This window comes from Uloborus diversus, chromosome 4 (assembly GCF_026930045.1).
Source record: "Uloborus diversus isolate 005 chromosome 4, Udiv.v.3.1, whole genome shotgun sequence".
Classification (NCBI taxonomy): Eukaryota; Metazoa; Arthropoda; class Arachnida; order Araneae; family Uloboridae; genus Uloborus; species Uloborus diversus.
Window position 1 is genome coordinate 77,625,212 of NC_072734.1, and position 20,548 is coordinate 77,645,759.

The 20,548-nt window shown below is 33.7% G+C and overlaps 1 protein-coding gene across 1 annotated transcript in view; it reads right to left on the reverse strand.

Annotated features, from left to right (window-relative positions):
• Positions 1-485: 485 nt before the first annotated feature.
• LOC129220651 (NACHT domain- and WD repeat-containing protein 1-like) overlaps positions 486-20,548 on the reverse strand; it is a 38,604-nt gene continuing 18,541 nt past the window's right edge. The window contains exons 6-11 of the mRNA XM_054855079.1: positions 19,742-20,057; positions 16,327-16,680; positions 15,287-15,630; positions 3,995-4,198; positions 1,747-3,323; positions 486-516 (exon numbers count right to left, since the gene is read on the reverse strand). Of these exons, the coding sequence (XP_054711054.1) occupies positions 486-516; positions 1,747-3,323; positions 3,995-4,198; positions 15,287-15,630; positions 16,327-16,680; positions 19,742-20,057 (2,826 nt within the window). The remainder of the gene's footprint in view (positions 517-1,746; positions 3,324-3,994; positions 4,199-15,286; positions 15,631-16,326; positions 16,681-19,741; positions 20,058-20,548) is intronic.

Genomic DNA, 20,548 nt, shown 5'->3' on the forward strand with positions numbered 1-20,548 from the left:
CATCAAATCCGAACTTGATTACCATTAGACCGCCTGGGAAGTATACCATTTCAAACAAACAAACAAAAAAAAAAAAAAAAAAACAAATCGGTACAGACATAAGCAGAAATTTTGGAGCCCGTCACAAATGACTTTTCTGGTCCCCTCTCCATATTGTTTACTCCTATATTCACCCCTAGTTTAAAAAATATTTGGCCCCCTTCACTCTCAGGTTCAGGCCAACAGGTGTTCTTTCTCACTCCCCCCTCCCCCCTGTGCACGCCCTTGGGTACAGTTGTCTTCGAGTATTTATAGAACATTGAACAAAGAAAAAACTAATCCAACGACTTCAGAACCTTCTCCATTTTTTGAAGCCTGCTAATTAGTATAACCCTAATTTCAAATTAAACTGGCGGCATTGTAAAATAGTAAATCTAGAATAATTGTCAAACTTGAGAAATCAGACAAAAGTTACAACATATTATTAAAGAATATAAGTTAAAACATCATGGGAAAGGTGTTCTGTATTCAATTCCCCTAGGAATAAACACTAAATATGTCTAAAAACTGAATTTTCAAAAAAAAAAAAAAAAACATTTTAGGGAATAAATTAAGTTATTTTAGTTTAAAATAATGTTAAGGTAATTGATTCAGCAATTAAATTGGCAAAATATTTAATTTACTGCTTTGCTATGCAGTAAAACATTGGTAACACCTATAAGTAAAAATTAACAGGCGCAAAAATTAATCATCCATATACCGCTAGAATTCTCATTCAAGACGAAGGCAAAATCTTTACTGTGAAAATACACCGGTCACAGGAAAAACCATGTGACCTGTTACGTATTCCGCCCGCTGACATGTGCTGAATTACGTATCCACAACAAATGAGACCAAATTACCATGGGAACATTTGGGAAATATACCCTTCCAAACAAAAAAAGAATTTTTCAAATCGGTCCAGTAGTCTTTGAATGATCCAAAAACATACATAAAAAGCCGCATGACGAAATCATAACCTCCTTTTTTGAAGTCAGTTAATGAAAACAAAATGCAGAGCATAGGACAGGAGGTCGATTTTTCATCAGTTTTCAAGCAAAAACGGAAAATGCGCTTCTCATCCTCATATTCTGCTTTTTTGACTCCTACAAAATGGCTGGGAAAAAGCTTTTGAATGTGAAGTAAAGTTAGAATTTTTAAGTTTGTAGAAGAAAAACGAAAGTTGAAATCGTTCTGTTCATTTCAAACTCCCACTATACTTTCCACATAAACAAAAAACCATCAATTTATTGAGAAAAACTATGAAAGAAATTATTATAAAATTAAAATTAGGAAGTCTGTTCACTCAGAAGCACTAACAATGCAGCTTATTAATATACAGTAATCAGTCAAAAAATTGAATGAATTGTTACATCAAAATAGGGTAATTACAAATCTAGTAAACTGTCGAAGAATAACTTACTAAGCGTCATGCAAATTGATTACATAGGGCACATATAAATATAGCACATATATATATCATATGGGTGTGTGATTGCAAGAGTTACTAGTGTAGTTTTTTTCCGAGCTATTTGAGATATCAAGGTTGTACTGTAGTTCCCTTCAAACAGCAATCAACTGCTCAAATCAGAATTGGTGACTAAGGTTTCTACGATCAATTAAAATAATTTGAAAGACATTCTAAAGTAACACAATGCCAAACTTATTAATTAGATAAAAACTAATACATATACAAATACATAAAATGATATGCAAAAACTTTCATACCTGTCCTCTCCAACTTTAAAAGTGGTTTCCAAATCACCAGTTTCTAAATTAGTCATGTTCACATACATTCTGTTCCTAGACAGGGCAACAGCATATTTTTCATTATGTAAGCCATAATATGCCATTTGTTGATTCATCAAACCTTTCAATTTGACTACCAAGGAGCCTTGATCTAAATGATAGACCTTCAATTCTCTATTGCACAACACCAAAGCACGATTAACATCGATCATCTTCAAATCTTTTGGCTGGTTAATTCCCGTGATTCTACGAACGGCTGCCTGTTCGTAAATGTTCCAGACGGCTATTTCGTTATGCTCGCTGGAGATTGAAACAACGTGAGCTTTGTCCTCTTTGATGGTATATAAACGAGTAAATGGGAAGCTTGAAGGCATGGGAGATTCAGACCTTGGAGAATGAGAGACGTGGTTTTCGGAATTACAATTTACAGTAAAGTTTTCTAGAACAGGAGATTTTAAACAAAATCCAATAGGCAACAAACAGGATAACGGTGGTTTACATGAAGTTTCATAAATGCTTTTCATTGCTGGATAACCCGATGCATTTTCGGAGTTGTCGAAAAAGCTCCGGAGTCGCCCATACATTTGGGAAAAGAATTGTGAGCCGTCGTTCCGCAGAGCATAGCCGGACAATTGGATGACATTTTCAAGCAAATCTAGTTCTTTGTCGTTCTCCGATAATGTTTTCCTATGGCTCGAAAGATCTTCTAAAAGCTGATAAGGATCAGATCCACAAAATTTGTATAAAAGCCACGTCGCGTCAAACAAGAAGTTCTCTCGAATGGAGTCATTGATTTGCAAAATCTGATGGGGGAGTTCTTCTAGCTTTCGGCGGTTAGGATTGGGGCCGTAAGCGAGAGGTTGGTCGAGAACGAACCTGTCTTGTGCTTCGGCTGAATCGGCAGAAATAGGCTTCTTTTTACCTTCTGCCCACTTACCGAAGAAATAATCTGCAAGTGTTTGTGCAGATGCTTTTATTGTGTGCCCCTTTTGCTTAAGGTATTTTTTTATTACTGTCCTATATGCCTCGGAAGACAACATAGTTAGAGTCCGACCACCAAGAACTTGTGTCTGAATGAAAGGATCTAAATACTTTTTCAACAACAACCATATAATATGCGGAAAACGACGAACTTTAGTTTTTTCATTAAAAAATACAATATTTAATACACTATCTTCACAAGATAATAAATCTAACATTTCACTTTCACAGATACCATGCTTGGCAGCAACTAAAAGTCCAAGAACAAATGTGATTAGAGTAACACCAAGGCGCGATTCTACATGAGACATATAGTGAAAGAAGAGGCCTTCTGTGTTGTTCTGCATGTTATCAGGTCTTGGCTCCAGCATGTCAAACCACTGACTACAAATCAGTCCGAGCAAATAAGAATAACGAGCACTAGAACTTTCATCCAAATACGATGCCACTAATTGATGCTGGGTTTCACTTAGTCTTTTTTTGCTTTTCTCTAGCATTTTATTGATTGTAGCTTTATTTTCTTCAACTGAAGGATTGCTGAGAGTAAGAAAGCAGCTGCTATCATCTAAAATTTCCTAAAATTGAAAATATGTATGAAAATAATGTAGATGAAATACCATTCATACATACATATCATTGTACATACCTTATCATTTTACATTTAAAAAATTAAAAAATGTAAATTTATGAAAATATAATTGCATAAAATTTATTATGAGTATGAGATAGTGGCCATGTCATACAAATGCTAACATTAAAAATAAAACATCTTTTTTTTTTTTTCAAGAAAAAGAGTTTAAGCTTAATTTATGGTTGAAGACAATTTTAGATAATAATGCTTCATGGTAAAAGTTAAACCTGGGGTTTTTTTTCCGCTCTATCTATATGCATTTATTATGTTTATATGCATTCATTATGGTAGTAATGTGAAAAGCTATAAAATTTTAATTGCATTTTTCAATAAAAGGGAATAAAAATAAGTTCTAATAAAAGAATATTTTTTAAAATAGGGCATGCAAATCAAATTTCTCAAGGAAATAATTCAACAGGTTTTTAAATTTAAAAAAAAAAAAAAAAAAAAAAAAAAAAAAAATCTGAAAAAAAAAAAAAAAATACATTGAGGAAAAAAACATTGCATAAACATTATTAAGACAATTTAGAAAAAATTGCAAGATTATACAGAACGTGTGTTACATATATTACTAAAAATTTCATTGTAGAAGCAAAGAAAGATAAAATTTTATACCTTAATATCGGAGATTTCTTTACTATCATCACGAAGAGCAATGATTAACCTAACATTAGGGGGCAGTTCTCGTGGTAGCCAGTGAAGATCTTTGTTACTGTATTCAGCCAGTTGGTCAATGCCATCAATAATAATTATTAGTGGCCTCAACTCGGACACTTTCGACAACAGTTTTCCTAGTGCATAATCCCACGTAGGAGTGCTCTATAAGAGAAAGAAAAAAGCAATTTTTTTAACAGGACAAAACAAAATTGTTTACTTTTATGGAAGAGCATCAAATAAGGATTACAATAGAATCAAGGTAAATATTTCCACGGTCTTTTAAAAAATGAATTCTTCTAAGTCTACTAAATATTGTCTTCATCAGGAATAAACTTATCTACCCTGCCCCCCTCCCCCCGAATCAAGTTAACTGCCAATAACTTGAAATCCCAAGGGACCAGCTAAAACCTTCGAGTAATTGGTAGTTCAAGTTTTCTGAAGTTCCCCTTCCAGCCTTCTCAAGAGTAATTTTTATTTCATTCTTCATGAATAGTGCATAATAGATAGACTGCAACACTTATAGTTTGGATAAAATTAAGTATTAGTATGTATTACCTAAAAATACTTTTTAAAGAGAAGAAATTTTACTAAGATAGTTCAAAAAAAGAAATTATTTTTTGTTGTTTACATTTTTTAAAAATCACATCTTAAAATATCATTAAATTTGTAAACACCATTCGACTTATCCATGGTTTTGGAATTTCCAGGTACCACTGTGAAAAATCCCCCCCCCCCTCCATCCAGAAAAAAAAATCAAAATGATCCCATTTGTAGGCCACTTTAGCTTCGTTATCATTGCTGTTTATGAACAGCTCTTGAAGTCCAGTTCTAGCTATTGTTTCTTTCATAGGCAGTTTCTATCATCAAAGCATGATTATTTGAATCATTCAAAAAATTAAGACTACTTTTCAATTTTTTCTAAAACTTTAAGTCTCTCTTAGATTAGCCAGCAGGGTTTGAAATAGAGCGCGGGATTGCGCGAAACGCGCACAAAATCTGTAAATTCCGCGCAATCCAAAGGTCCCTGCGGGATTCCCCCCTCCCCCCCCATAAATTCTTAAACTCGATAACGAACCCCATACCGGGAAAGCGGAGAAGATAAATAAAAATTCCAAATCCATTTTTATTTTGGAAAGATGGAAAAAATTTTATAAAGCGTCCGTCAATTCAAAGCAATTCAAGTTACATCGACGAATTCCGATTCGCTGGCATCAACAAATTCCAATCCGCCGACATCAACTGATTCCGATCCCCCGGTCGAAATGTGATCCGAAAGCTGCTGGAAACGACAGTCCGTTTTCGAAAGGTATAGGCAATTTTTTACTTTAACTTTTTGATCGTCAGAAAAAAGTTAAAGTAAAGTCTTTGTGCAGTAGAAATATTATTCTAAACAATGGGGACCGAACATCATTCGGATAATTAGATCCAGAAAATGATCTATTTAAAAAAATAATTGAGTGTATGTGTATGTTACTTAGTTGTAAAATATTTTATTAAAAATGAAATAAAAATAAAATTGCAAAATTACTGAATAATTATTTGAAAATGTGTGTGTGTGTGTGGGGTTGATATTACACTAAAAAAATTATAATTTAAAAATGAATGAATAGAAAAATGAAATAAAAATGAATTATAAAAAAATTCTAAACAAATTTTCAGAACTTATAAAAATTCTCCCCTAAATCCAAAGAATCCCCCCTGGAATCTGAAGTAAAGGGGGACATTCCCCCCTAGAAATTGAACCCTATTTCAAACCCTGAGCCAGCAATAAAATTTTAGGTTGCCATCCATAGCAAAAAGTAGAACAGAATGCAACCACAAATAAATCTTCCTGGAGGTCAATAAGATTCACTTTGTACATTAAATATTTGAAGGAAAATCTATGTAATATTCCTCACTAAATTTTGACATGATTGGTAAATTAAAGCAAAGCATCTTTCAATAAATCAAATACATACAATACTGTTCAACCAACAAAACACATAAGAAAATTTATATTCTTATGTTTTACAATAAATAACACCAGTGGCATGGCAAAAGGGCATTTTGGGGATAAAAACACACCAGAGGTCTTGCTTTAAACATTATTGCCAATCTTAATACAGTAGTTTATACAAATGTAACAAGTGGCATAGCGAGAAATTTTTCGGGGGGGGGGGGGGGCTTCACATAAAATTTTTTGCAGTTAAATGCCCAAAAGCGCCTTTGCATGTGTGTTTTCCACATAATTTTAAGCTTCATTGGAGGGGGGGGGGGAGTATGATGTCTCTTGTCTTTCCAATAAAAGTCAGCCTACTTTTTTTTCTTTTGGAGGGGAGAGTTAGGGAGTAATTAATGAAAGATTTACCATGATTTTACAATTACAAATTGAAATTCTTTAACAGTTAGGTGTCTGCTATAATGGAATTAAGAGGCCATGATTGCCAGGTTGAGCACCTCCACAAGATAGGTATCTTAACATCTAGTACCTGTCTAATTTGCAGTTCTGGCAACATGAATACCACTCATCTCCTCTCCCGCTCAAAACTTGACCCAACTGATCAAAAACAAAATTTACTCGGAAAGCTTTATTGGTCTGCGCAATCAGTCATGGACTCCCTGAAATGACTTTCTCTTCATTTCTATTACAATTGTAAAATCCTCTATTTAAGATTTCTTTTTGATTTTAAATTGTTACTTTTGTTATATGTTCAATTGTTTATTGTAATTTTTTTTCTCTTGTTCTTAGCTGCCTTTTAAATGGATTAATATCCTTCGGAATAAAGCCGTATGTAATAACATAATGGGATTAAACTATTATGGGGTGCCTACAAAGTAAAGGTCAAGATTTACGGTCGCCACTCGCCACCTGGCGACTCAGTTTTCAAAATTGGCGACCCCAAAAAATTTCTACAGTCGCCAACTTTTTTTGGGAGTTATTTTTATTTTAGATCTAAAGAAAAGAGTAGGATTCACCGATCGAGAGACCATACGCCGACTGAATGTTGTTTATTTTACGAAGCATGCATGTTTTTCTTCGCTGCCTGCCTGTATATTGGTTATTTTACGTTGCTTGAATGTTCCTCTTGGCGATTCAGGTAATGTAAAATAAGCCAGATTACAGTGAAACAGGTAGCCATTTGCACGAGATGAGAGCATTTGCTCCTTTGTCTTGACTCTTTGTTTTTCAAGTAATTAGCGTAATATAATCATGATTTGAAGAAGAAATCATTATATTTTAGATTATATTTCAGATTAATTTTGATTATGCCTTCAAAGTAATTACCTTTTTTAGTTTAGTTGCTCAAATAGGTATATTAAATTCAAACTTTATTTTTTTACATCGTATTATACACCACCTCCGATTATACGAAGCTTTTTTTTTTCTTCAGGCCCATTTTAGAACCTGTAGATTATAGGCTGCCCGCGGATAATTATGCAGGAAAATACAGTTACTAAACGGGATTCGTACGCTCCGGGAAAACCTAGAATTGTCAGAGAAAACGACATATTTAAATATGTCAGGGAAATTTAAAATTTTGCCCCCCAATTTTTTTTTCCAATTTTTTCCCAAGGAATTTTGTACCTTGAGTTCTAATCTTCGTTTTTATCGATGTTTCCTGAAAAAAATGTAAAAGTTTTGAGGCAAAATGACGCTGGCAATAAAATAAAAAAGGCGACCCCCCACCCACCAAAAAAAAAAAAACTTCCGCGGACGCCATTTTTGCCCCTCAATAGTTCCAAAGAAAAAAATTCCTAGGGTGAACAGGAATTATGCACAAATTTAACAGGAGAAGAACATTTTCCTGCACCTAAAGCACAAGCCTGCGGATGGTAGGGTCAATTGGGAAAAACGGTTTTTAATCAAAAAGTCTTTTCAGCTGCGAATGAAACGTAGTCGCCATTTTTGGTCATTTATAAGATGAAAAGCATGATGCTTAAATGCCTAAGTTTCCAAAAACAAAGCGAAATTGGATGTTTTCTTTAACTGCAAACTAATGAAAACAACTTAAAATGTGCTGCAACTTGTTTTTTTTTTTGTTTTTTTTAATAATTTTATTTTAAATATGTAATTTCCTTGAGAAATGAAAAATTTTGTTCTTATAACTTAATCTTATACTCATTGCCTTGGACACAAATGTGCTAAAAACTTTTCAACTGAATTGTAGTTTCACGAAGATTTATTATTTTTAAATTGTTTTCATGCTACAAATTCAAAAAATGATTCCTTAATTTTTGTCGTAGCAGCCATATTTGGTCACTCCCAAGATGGCAGTACACACAACTTTTTAAGTGCCTGAATTTCCGAAAATGGCATTAGATGTTCATTGCAGTGCAAACTATTGATAACAACGCAAAATGTGCCCCTTTTTCCTGGGTAATTCGTAATTATTTTCTGAAAAATGCAAAATTTTATTGCCAGAACATTTTTTTAAATTCTAATTGATTTTTAGACGCTTATGTGCTAAAAACGGACTATTTTGTCTTAATGGTAGTTTTTTAAGGAGTAATTATCATTTATAACTACTTTTATGCTACAAATTCAAAAATATACTAATAAGAAAATAAAAAGAAGAATCGTAAACCAAAAGTGGAGAAAGATTGCTGCCAATTACAGCAAAACGCAAATATGCATGACATGTGTCATCAAAGAAATGCTAAAATAAGTTGAAAGTACTTTATTTTTAACAAATATTTAACAAATGAAAACAATTTTGAACAAATTGTTTAAAAAAAAAACTTAAATTGTGACAGATTTTTTTTTTATTTTAAATCCAAGTTTTTTTTATTTTTTATTTTACAAGTGGAAAAGTTTCAGTTCTTACGCATTGCTACTTTGAACAATTTTGACTATTTTGAAAATATTGTTATTTAAGCTTAAATTTGAATGAAGGGAGTAACCTGGAATTTTCTAAAAAATAACCTGGAAAAGTCAGGGAATTTTTTTTAACCAAAAGTGTATGAACCCTGTATTACTTTTTTCAATTTTTTTTCTAAAACAGTTTTATGTTTTGCTTTAAATCTTGTTCTGAAAGTATGAAATTATTATGCGAATTTTGGCTCTTTAAAAGTGAAAAAAAAAAAAACACACCATATTTTATGTTTCTTTACATAAACCTTCGAAGGTCGTTCCGATCCTATTTGATTCCCAATTTACTCAAACAGCCTTTTTTCTAAAAATCGTCGAAATAGGAAGACATATTATTTAATTTAAAACTTGAAAGCACAAAGCCCCCCCCCCCCTGAGCGCCCCGTTTTATCATTCCTTTGCCATAATCAATGTTCCATGTTGTCCTATAAATCCTGTATTTCATTAAAAATCCTATACCTCATTAAAAATAGAAAGAAAAAAAAACTATTACAAAATTTCTATAAACTAAATCTTATATTTCTGGTGTGATGTGGACGCTAATACACGCGATAGATTAAGAATACGTTCCATTGAAAATCGTTTAAACAACGGAGGCTAGTTTCTATTTATTCGAATAACTGTTGTAATTTTTTAATCTTCAATCGCATCAGATTAAAATATAAGCCAAATAGCCAGTCCTTTGATCGTTTTCCCTTCATAGTCATCCTAACATGGAGACGCTGCGTATGGAACGTAGTCGCCATGTTTTGGTCATATCCTTAGTTCAAATAATGCAAAAATAATGTTTTTTTTTTTGGAAATGTATTCTCGGTAAATACCAAATTGTATATTACTGGAGGAGGTTTGTAGTTGATTATTTTTATGCAAAAAAAAAAAAAAAAAAAAAAAAAAAACAATCTTAATTATTGAAAAAAATCAAATCATATGTTTATCTAATATTTTTTGTATTCCCTTCGTGCTAATTTTCTTACAGTTAATTCTTTTCATTAAACTAGTTACTTGAAAAGTGCAAGTTGATTTTTACTGCCATGGTGTTTGCAGTGATTTACAAAAAGATTTTAAAGGAATTTGTTGTTGTTTTTATGGGAAATGCTTTTTTTTTCACTGTTGGTCCATGGCACTGTGTACACTACTTTATTTTTGGTTTAATGATTTTTTTTTCTTATGAAACTTTAAAATGGGTGCATTGAACCATATGCTTCAGGTACTCCCAACCTTCACCCAGTGCCTCTTATATTTCCATGATTAATATAATTTATATTTCTTGTTAGCATTCCTTTAGCATCACTTTCATAATATTTGTTTCAAAAAGTAGAAATGGAAATCCTCCCCCCCCCCCCCCATCATTCTCATACTAGAGCGCTGTTTTCGAAACCCGGTAAAGCTGGTGGCCAAAAGTTTTTTGAGTCTAGTGGCCATTGGCCACTTGAAAAATTTCTGAATCTTGAGGTCTACTACAAAGGGAGGGAAGGGGGGGGGGGCAATGGCCTGGACCGCTCCATTCATATTTTTAGGGAATTGGCTATTTGAGAGAGTTTTAGTTCGCCTGTAGGGAGGATGGGCGCTCCTGAACTATCATGAAAATTTGCTTCACTAATCAATACAACTGTTAATTGAAAAGTTTTGCACACACATCTGGTTTTTAGTATGAGTATGTATGAAACCATGTAATAGACTTCTTCAAAAATAATTTCATTAAACATATGAATCAGTCTGAGAAGGATTTCATTTGCACTAACTGTGTTGAACTCTCAGAAATCAGAGTTAGGATGCTTACTTTGGAGGGTGAGTTAGCATTAGATTGTAGGAGTGAAAATGGGGTAAACACTCCAGAGGGAAAGGGGGAAGTTAGTAAAAAGGAGGTGGGCATCAGCTGTGTGTTAGTTAGTGGGAATATTCCAGAGGTAAAGGAGGAAGTTAGTAAAAAGGAGGTGGGCATTAGCTGTGTGTTAGATAGTGAGAATATTCCAGAGGTAAAGGGGAAAGTTATTACTGAGGCAACAAACTGGGAAACAAAGGGTATAATTTTGGGAGATTCAATGGTGCGTGAGGTGGGAAACTCAATAGACAGAGTTAGACGTAAGGTGGCTAGATGTTGTTTGTCAGGGGCTCAGGTGAGAGATGTAAATAGGGTTGCTGAAAAGAAGGGGGTTTTTAATAAAGAGGAAGTAGTTACTTTGTGGGTGGGAACTAACGATGTAGGCCATAGTAACAACGAGTTTACTAAGGAATGGGATTCCCTGTTGGACAAAGCAACCAACTGTTTGGCAAATGTCCAAGTGGTTGGTTTGCTTCCCAGATATGGAGTACATAGGAGTTGGTTAAACCAACGGGCTAGGTGTATGAACCTGGTACTCAAGGAAATTTGCGTTAAGCCTAGTATCAGGTTTATTGATGTGTGGAGTAAATGTAAACGTGATTGGATTGCTAGTAATGGTCTGCATCTGAGCTCTATGTGGGTCAAAATGGTTAGTGGTTTGGTTTTAGGGGATCCAGAATCAAAAAACTAAGTTGGAATGGGGGCATGCTTTAAGGAGCAGAATTCGAATGGGTACAAACTATTGGGATTTTAGTAGAAACGGAAATAAGGTGGCTAGTATAAGAGAAAAGATTTTAACAGTCCGGATTCAAATAATCGCGCAGCATTAAATAAAGGTAAGATGGGCTTACTTAAGGTTTTTTATACAAATGCTCGTAGTATTAGGAACAAGATGGAAGAATTGAAAAGCATAACAATGGACAAGAGGTTGGATATTATTGGAGTTACCGAGACATGGGCTACCAAAAGTGATGATGATTTATTATCTATTGCTGGGTATAATTTGTTTAGACAAGACAGAGTAGGTAAAAGAGGTGGTGGGGTTTTATTTTATGTCAGAGACACTTTAACTTGCAATGAATAGGTAATTAATGATAAACCTAATGAGATTGATATGATTTGGCTGGAGTTGATGAGCAATAAGGGGAATAAACTACATTTAGGGAACATTTATAGGCCACCCAACTTAAGCCAGGGTCAAGATGAACAGATGTTTAGTATTATTAGTGACATTTCAAGCAAAGTGTCAGTCATTATAATAGGAGATTTTAATTTTCCAGGAATTGATTGGAATAATTTTTACCATAGTAATAGCAGAGAAGAGGACTTTTTGAGAGTAAGTGGTGACTTTTTTTTTTGATCAAATTGTAACTTAGGGTACTCGACAGGACGAGATTTTGGATCTAGTTTTCTGTGATATGCAAAGTTCTGTTCAGGGGTTATGTGTAGGGGAACACATTGGAGACACTGACCACAACAGTATTAGGTTTGGGATTAAATTTGATACGCACAAAGTAGAGAATTTTAGGTTTGTGCCCAATTTCAGAAATACTGATTTTGTGGCACTTAGGCAAAGTTTGAAAGCAGTTTTTTCTTCTGGATTGCACAATAGCGATGTGAATCTTCAGTGGGCAGAGTTTAAGGAAAAGCTAAAGAAAACGGTTGGGGATTATGTTTCTTTTGGGAGAAAGGGTGTCAACACTAAAATTTGGCCAATGTGGTTCTCCAGGGAAACTAAAGACGCTCTAAATTACAAGCAAGCTGCTTTTCATAGGTTTAGAGAAACTGGTCACAGTGCAGATAGGCTCCAATATTGTAAGGCAAGGCGTAAATTTAAGTATTTGGTACAGATTCAGAAAAGAGAGTTGGAGCAAAGCCTGGCAGATAACATAAACAGGAATCCCAAGAGGTTTTTTGCATACGCTTATTCGGGGAAAGTTCATATTGGGCCACTGGTTGATGAGCACGGAATTTTAATTCAGGACGATAGTGATATTGCTAATGTTCTTAATAACTTTTTTTCGAGTGTTTTTAACGATAACTGTATCGCAACAGTTGACACCAACAAGACACAAGCTATAGTACAGCTTGAGGACTTTGTATTTTCCAGGGATGACGTTTTACTTCATTTGAAAAAAATTAAAGAGACTAAGGCACCGGGACCTGATAATATTTATCCAAAAAGTTTAGTTGAATGTGCGGAGGAATTAGCAGATGTAATCGTAAATATTTTCAATACTTCTTATAACTCGGGGACAGTGCCAGAGGACTGGAAGCTGGCTAACATTACACCGCTCTTCAAGAAAGGGTCTAAAGGGAGTGCGGGAAATTATAGACCTGTGAGTCTAACTTTGGTGGTTTGCAAAATTTTTGAAACATTGATAAAAATTAAGATAGTAAATTTTCTAGAGACTAATAATCTATTGACTAGTTTTCAGTATGGTTTCAGGAAAGGAAAATCTTGTGCAACTAATTTATTACATTTCTATGACAAAGTTACCATGTCTTTGGACAATAAGAAGCCTGTAGATGTTGTTTACATTGATTTTTAAAAAGTTTTTGATAAGGTACCGCATGTTGCTCTACTTAGCAAATTAGCTGATATAGGAATAGGAGGGAAAACTTTCATTTGGGTAAAAACTGGCTGATCGGAAGGAAACAAAGGGTAGTTTTAAGGGGAAATTATTCTAATTGGAGTGAGGTTTTAAGCGGGGTTCCTCAAGGATCAGTGTTAGGGCCTGTTTTGTTCATTTTTTTTTAATGAACGATATTCACAAAAATATTTCTGGGAACATGGGAATTGTTTTGCTGATGATGTCAAAGCTATGGGGACTGTAGAAAATGAAGAACAAGCAAAACAGCTGCAAGAGGATCTAGATCATATTACGGAGTGGGCTGATAAATGGGGTATGGCTGTTAATGTTGGGAAATGTCAAGTGCTACATTTAGGGCATGGAAATAAGTGTACAAGTTATTATTTGCAAGGTTCAGTCATTAGTCAGGCAGACAAAGTTACTGATATGGGGGTCTTATTAAGTCAGGATTTAAAGTTTAGCCAACAGTGCAGCATTGCTAGTAACAAGGCCAATAAGATGCTTGGGTTTATCAATAGATCTATTTCAAACAAATCTAAAGAAGTTCTTCTGCCCTTATATAGAAGTTTGGTAAGATCTCATTTGGAGTATGCTGTTCAGTTTTGGTCTCCTTATCTTAAGAAAGACATTAATGTATTGGAAAGGGTTCAAAGGCGAGCTACAAGGCTAATAAATGGACTTTCTCACTTAGACTGTGAATCCAAGCTTAGAAGGCTAAAAATGTACAGTCTTGAGCAAAGAAGAGAACGAGGGGACATGATTCAGTTGTTTAAATTTATTAAAATGAAAGATGTTACGGGGCTGAAGTTTAGCACTGAAAACAGGACAAGGGGTCATTGTTTTAAGCTATTTAAATCTCAGGCTAACATGGATGTTAGGAAAAATTATTATTTTAGCAGGGTAGTGGAACCTTGGAACAGTTTACCAGAAGAGGTGGTAATGAGCAAGGGAGTAGATAGTCTTAAGAGGGCCATTGATCTTCACTGGGGATTGTAAATTGACTAGGACCAGTCTAGCTGGGCCCAGAGTCTGTTGCTGGTCGTCACTTTTGTATTTGTATATGCAAAGAAAAGCACATAGGGGTGAAAATGACCTCAATGCTAAAACCCTGAAGCCATACATGCATCTAGAACAGAACAGATGTACAGTAAAAAGTGGTGTAAGAAAACTGTTGCTCCCGTCCCTCTTCTACTTCGGAATTTGTTTTTGCAATGCACGTTCCGCAATTTAAGTAGGGACTGTTAGCACAAAATAGACATTCTTGCCCTAAATTGCCATTTAAATAGTAATGACACATTTCCTACTGCATTAAAATATTAAATTATATCTTTAACAGGTATCTTTTACGGTATCCACTAACAAATTCTGGTAAACTATTCATAGAAAAGATTTCTTACCAGGATCCTAGGATTCATCAATTAAAAACCAGGATAGGGGAAAACTTCCAGGTAACCCTGGAAAAGTTTCAAACAAAGCCAACACAACAACCGCCTGATTCAACGTCGACTCTGACTTTATGCCAGATAACCAAATTGCTGGTTGAAGCCTTGAGAAGGCTTCAATCTGCAATTCAGGTGTATGACCAAGAGTCAAATTAATGAAATACACCGCCAGCTCAGTCATTTCCAGCCGAGGACTGCAGTTTCGTGCTTATTAGCACTCATCAGCCCGGCATAGGAAAGTGACTGAGCTGGAGATGGAAAACCTCTTATGGAAGCCAAGAGGGCCAAACAAACTGGTAGCTAATGTAGAATTAGCACAGACCGGACGAGTGACCGAAGCAATGGTTCGGTTCAACTCGAAAATTGATGGCAAGGCATGGTATATTCAGTAAATTACCGCCCATTAGCCAGGGCCCCCTAAACCAGGTGCTGAAGGTTTTTGAATTTGACACGGGGGAAAAAAAGAAATAAGATTGTTTGCATGCTAAGAGCTCAAAAAAGTTTGTAAAATAAAAATGCTTATAAATACCAAAATTAACATACAGAAGAAACTACTGCTGTATGTTCTCCATACAAGGCACAACATTGTTCAGCAATGCTTCTCAATAGCTGCTGTTGAGTCGTAGACTCTGCGGTTAAATTAGCAATTCTTGCAACTACACATGCTGCAGGAGACCAAGTAGAAGCCATTTCAGTCACTTTTGCCATAAGACAGGTCTTGCCACAGCCCACTGGTCCTTGAACTATTAATGGATGATTTGCGCTTCCTAGAACATATTCTTTAATTGAAGTTAACACCGAGTCTTGGGAAATGGAATTATGGTTAAGGAGATATTTGCATGTCTGATATTGTTGAATTAGCTCTATATATAAAGGTTGCTCTATTCCTAAAAAATAAAAAGATAACATCAGCAAAGGGTGACAGTAGTTAACATTCCAATTTTGAATATTACATAAAAAAAGTATCTTTTGTTAACAGATGACACTCACAATACAAAAGGCAGTCTTAAGAACAAATTCTCTGTCATTATTTAAGTTTATGTAACATGCCATTTTTGAGTGGAATGAAGAGAAAGGAAAATTGTAAAATTCTGTGTTGAGAGAAATGTTTGTCCCTGCTTTGTAATGTTATAAATAATTAGTTTTTATATTTGAATTAAATGTTCTTTACTGTAAAAAAAGAGATATATTTATTCCCGGAAAGTAATATGCTTGATTAGAAGCAAGAAGAAGATCAAGAATATGAATTTAATCCTGCAGCGCAAATATATGTAAGTTTGATGTTGCAATGTTATTCTGTTGATTATTCTAAACATATAGTAAAAGAGAAAAAGTTGGCTAAGTGCATCTTAAAATGTTTTAAAATTATCTATATACATTTATTTCAAAAACACATTTATTTAAAAAGAACCTGCCAAAAATTAGCTGAAGACTGGTAATCTCAGTTTCTTTCTGGGAAACTTAGTTTTATGATATTATCTAAACGTTTTACAGGTATTAAACATTTAATTATTTTTTTGCATAGAATTTTCACTACAGCCCATATGAAATAACAGTGAAGCTGAAAAGTAAAAATGTATTACCTCTATAAAATTCATTTGCTTCTTCGAGAAAATCTTCTTCCAAAAGTCCATCAATTAACTTCTTAAGTTCTTCCTTTAAAGTATCACAAAAATCTGAAATATACTGTTCATCTTCCTCAAAGTTTTGAGGATCGATTCCTTCTTCATGCCACTTCACATAAAAGACCAGCTTTTGGGTATCTGGTAGATAATCCTCTAACTGAATTTTGGATTGGTCCACTCGTTTAGTAATTGGCGATGGCTTGTCACCACTTCCCGCAGAAGGCTTGTGCGTAAAACGACGTTGCATCCACAGGACTCGTTTGGCTTCTTGGGGATCATCATTTACTACGAACTTGATTTCATCTTGAAAAACTAAAAACAAATTAATAATCTGTTAGCAATGTACATGATAAAGCTTCTTAATTTAACAAAATAGCACGTCTTTTTTTATTATTATTATTACAATTCATTTGAAAGCATCATCATGCTCCAATGCTTCATTTGGAACATCCACATGGAATAATTGTTGAGTTGGCTTCAAGTTTTCATTTAATTAAATAAACTATTTCTTTTGCAAGTCAATTCATGCTTCTTAATTGTTTAAATTAAATATGTTTGAAACTAAGTCCCCCTCCTAAAAAATTTTCTGATTTGAAAATTTAGATTTACTCTATAATTTCTATAAAACATATGGGTTTAAAACCTTTATTTTTTTTCATTCTTACATGAAAGTGTTACCTATTAGAAGAAACCATAAACAATGGCCCAGCTAAGTTCCAATTATTTTACTCATAAATAAAATAAATTTTTAAAAAATGACTTGTTCACAGAAATAAAAAAAAGAAAATTTAAAAATCGAGGCTAATTTAATATCAAAGTAGTAATTTTGTTAATTGTGCAAACAATGAGCAATTTTAATTATAGTGTGAATCTATTATTAAGCTATCTTAACTGAAGTACATCTTATTTAGTAGTTATCCTTTTTGTTCAAATGCATGTTAAAAAATAGTATTTAGTAAACTTGAAATATACTGGCAATTTAAAATTTTGGTAGAATGCCTAAGATTGATGTATTTCCCCTCCATCATTTATTTTCACCTCAGAAATAATGACATAAATAAGGTCTCACGGAGACTAAACGAAACACTAAACGAACTAAAACACTATACTAAAAAATTAAATATACTTAAACAGTTAGCATTTGAGACACTTGTGAAAGGAATAATAAATAAATAAGTATATACTTTTAACTTATTTAACAAGTTATTAAGCTACATAAACAGTCACACAAGATGTGCGACATGCCACGGAGGTGAGAATTCACATGTTGTGAACCAAAAATAAACTAAAATAAAAGTTATTATTAAAAAGCATTGTTAAATTAACTGTTCCTCAAAGTTTTTACTTTAAAAGGCATGTGACAGAAAAGTTATACTTTTTGAAGAATGACCCATACACAAGTTCTGCAGATTTTAACATAATATTCCTCTTTTAACATAATATACCTTGGAGCTGAATGAATAAAGGTTTTGCTTTCATCCAATTTTTACATTCAGTTACAGTAAAACCCCTCCGAGCGGACATCCATCTATAAAGGAACAATTTTTAATACCCCAACAATAAGACATTGAGCCTTATGTATTAGAACCCTCTCTTGGAGGGACACCCTCAACTACATACACTGACACTATTTTACACTGATATGTCCTTTTTTGCAGACAAACTATTTTAGGAATGAAAGAATAAAATTTTAGAATAAAATAATTACACATTGGAAAGTTTACATCACATTTATAAAGTTGACGAAACCTACTTGTTTTACAGAGCCCTGCAGGATAAAACTTTGTCTTAACAGACAGAAAGTTGCTCTAGTTGAAATTTCACAAAAACAATAATATTTAATACAATAATTTTTACCGCCAGCATGGATAGCACAAAATTAAAACTTGTTGCCATTAGGAAAGCAGCAAGACCCCATTGCTTTGAAGGTTTGGATTTAAAGCATTTACCAGTAGACTGGCATTCAAGTTAAAGAGTGTGGATGACAACCAGTGAACCAGTATTTTATCAGATTGGCTTCTGACTTCAGATAAAAAGTTTTGCTAGAGAAAAGAGGCATGTTGTTTCCTTCATGGACAATGCAACTTCCCATTAAAAACACTCATTTTAAAAATATAGAGACTGTCTTCTTGTTAACAAACATGTCAAAATGTCAACCTATGGATATTGAATTTAAGCCTTCAAAATTCATTACAGACAGCTAGATTTAAAGCATTTGTTTAATACAATGAAAAACACTAAAATTATTGGCTACCTGCTCAGCACATGTGATCTGTGTGGGGTACTTGATGAGGAGTTAAAACTAAAACAATAGCAAGTTTCTTTTATCTCACTGTATTAAAAAAAAATATATGTAAGAGTAGGATATAGTGAGTGATGAATCCTGAAGTTTGCAGTCACTAGTGTATCAAGTTTGGTTCAGACCAATAAAACGCATTTCTCGCTTCAATGTAGATGAAGATTTTTTATGGCCACTTTAAATATACCGTTTTATATTCATTTTTAGGATGAAATTTCCTTTCATTTGATACTACACATGATTTAAAGAACAAAAAATTTCATAGTTTTTCAAGCTGGCGGCAAAAAAAAAAAAAAAAAACTGCATTTTTCACTACAATATAAATATCTGTTTCTCAGCATCTTCACTTCTCTTTAAGTATACATTACATTCCTTTTCATCAAGAAATTTCCTTTCATTTGATACCATACACGATTTTTTTTTTTTAAAATTTCATAAATTTTTAAGATGGCGGTTAAAAAACACATTTGTCCCAACAGTACGGATGTATATTTTTAGTATGTTGATTAGGAATGTATTACCTACTATTTACCACAAGAATAATTTTCTGTTGCAATTTGTTTGCTCCCAAGGTGCTTTTTGGCCTATTTTTACTGCACTATTCCTGTCAATTTCAGTATGTTTGCATAATTCCTTCATGGTGTTGCAATTTTCACAAACATGAGAGTATTTATGTTTAAAGAAAAAAAATACATAAATAAATAAAAATAAAACCCCTGCCCTGTTTGTGTACATCCCAGAAGGGGTATATTGTATTATCAATTTACAAACTGATATTGTATGTTATTTTTCTTTCAATTTTTCATTTTTTCAGAATTCAGTTCCTTGGCCTCTTGCATTTCCTAAGCTTTTTTTTTTTTTTTTTTTGCAAGAGGGGTGGAGGATACAAACAAAAGTGGAATTACAGTTGAACTTGTCAAGATGGAATTTATGAGTAATTAAAGATAAATTTGAAACTGAATTTTCTCTTAGTAAAACAAATGTGCAACAATGTCAAAACAGGAATTTTTGCTTCAATAACTCTAACCTGAATTCCATCTTAACAGGTTTTACTCTATTTATAAAGACAAACACCTGAGGTGAGATTCTTTTGCTTTTGGCCATCAGGTAACACGTTCCCCAGGACAACAATCATTCTTTCTGTTTCTTCTTTCCATTGCAAAAAAGTCTTTTTCCTCTCTGCAGGATCCTCTCCAGCAAAAGCAGGATAGTGCTTAATGACAGGTTGCAAGATATATACCATGGGAGAAGCATGTGAATCTAACAAGTACCATTTATGAAAAAGCTCCTTATCTTCCTCATTCTCCACCAACTCCATTGCAGATTCATAGTGAGGTTTTGGTAGTGATCTTGGTAATAATGTTGGTCCAATATTGTCATTAAAAACAACCTACATGGAAAGGAAATGTTTCATTTTCAAGACACTTGAAAGCAGTTCAAAACAAAGCTTAAGTATCATTAAAAAAATAATGTAAGAAATAATGCAATACCTTAGCGCTGAGAGTAAAAATATGCCGCCAAACGAGAAAAAAAGGCAGCCAAACCCCCATTGCAGTAGTCTACCAATAACAGAATGCATGCTATATACTACATGCATGCATGTATGAATGCAAGTATGAGGCAGTGAGAAGCAAAGGGATGTATGTGTAAGTGGCAAAATAAAAAATTTGAAGATTACCAGTACAAATGGTAGTTGAACCTCTCATCTGGCTTGGGGCAAGAGATGGTACTAGAAGGTTCTATCATACAGCAAGACTTAGAAAAACATTTCAATGAAAGCCTACCTAGGAGCTTATCTTTAAACGCGTTTTACTCAAAACTTGAAAATGTCCACTAACATCCTTTGCTTTTCGCCGCCTCATATATTTAATTTCACCAATT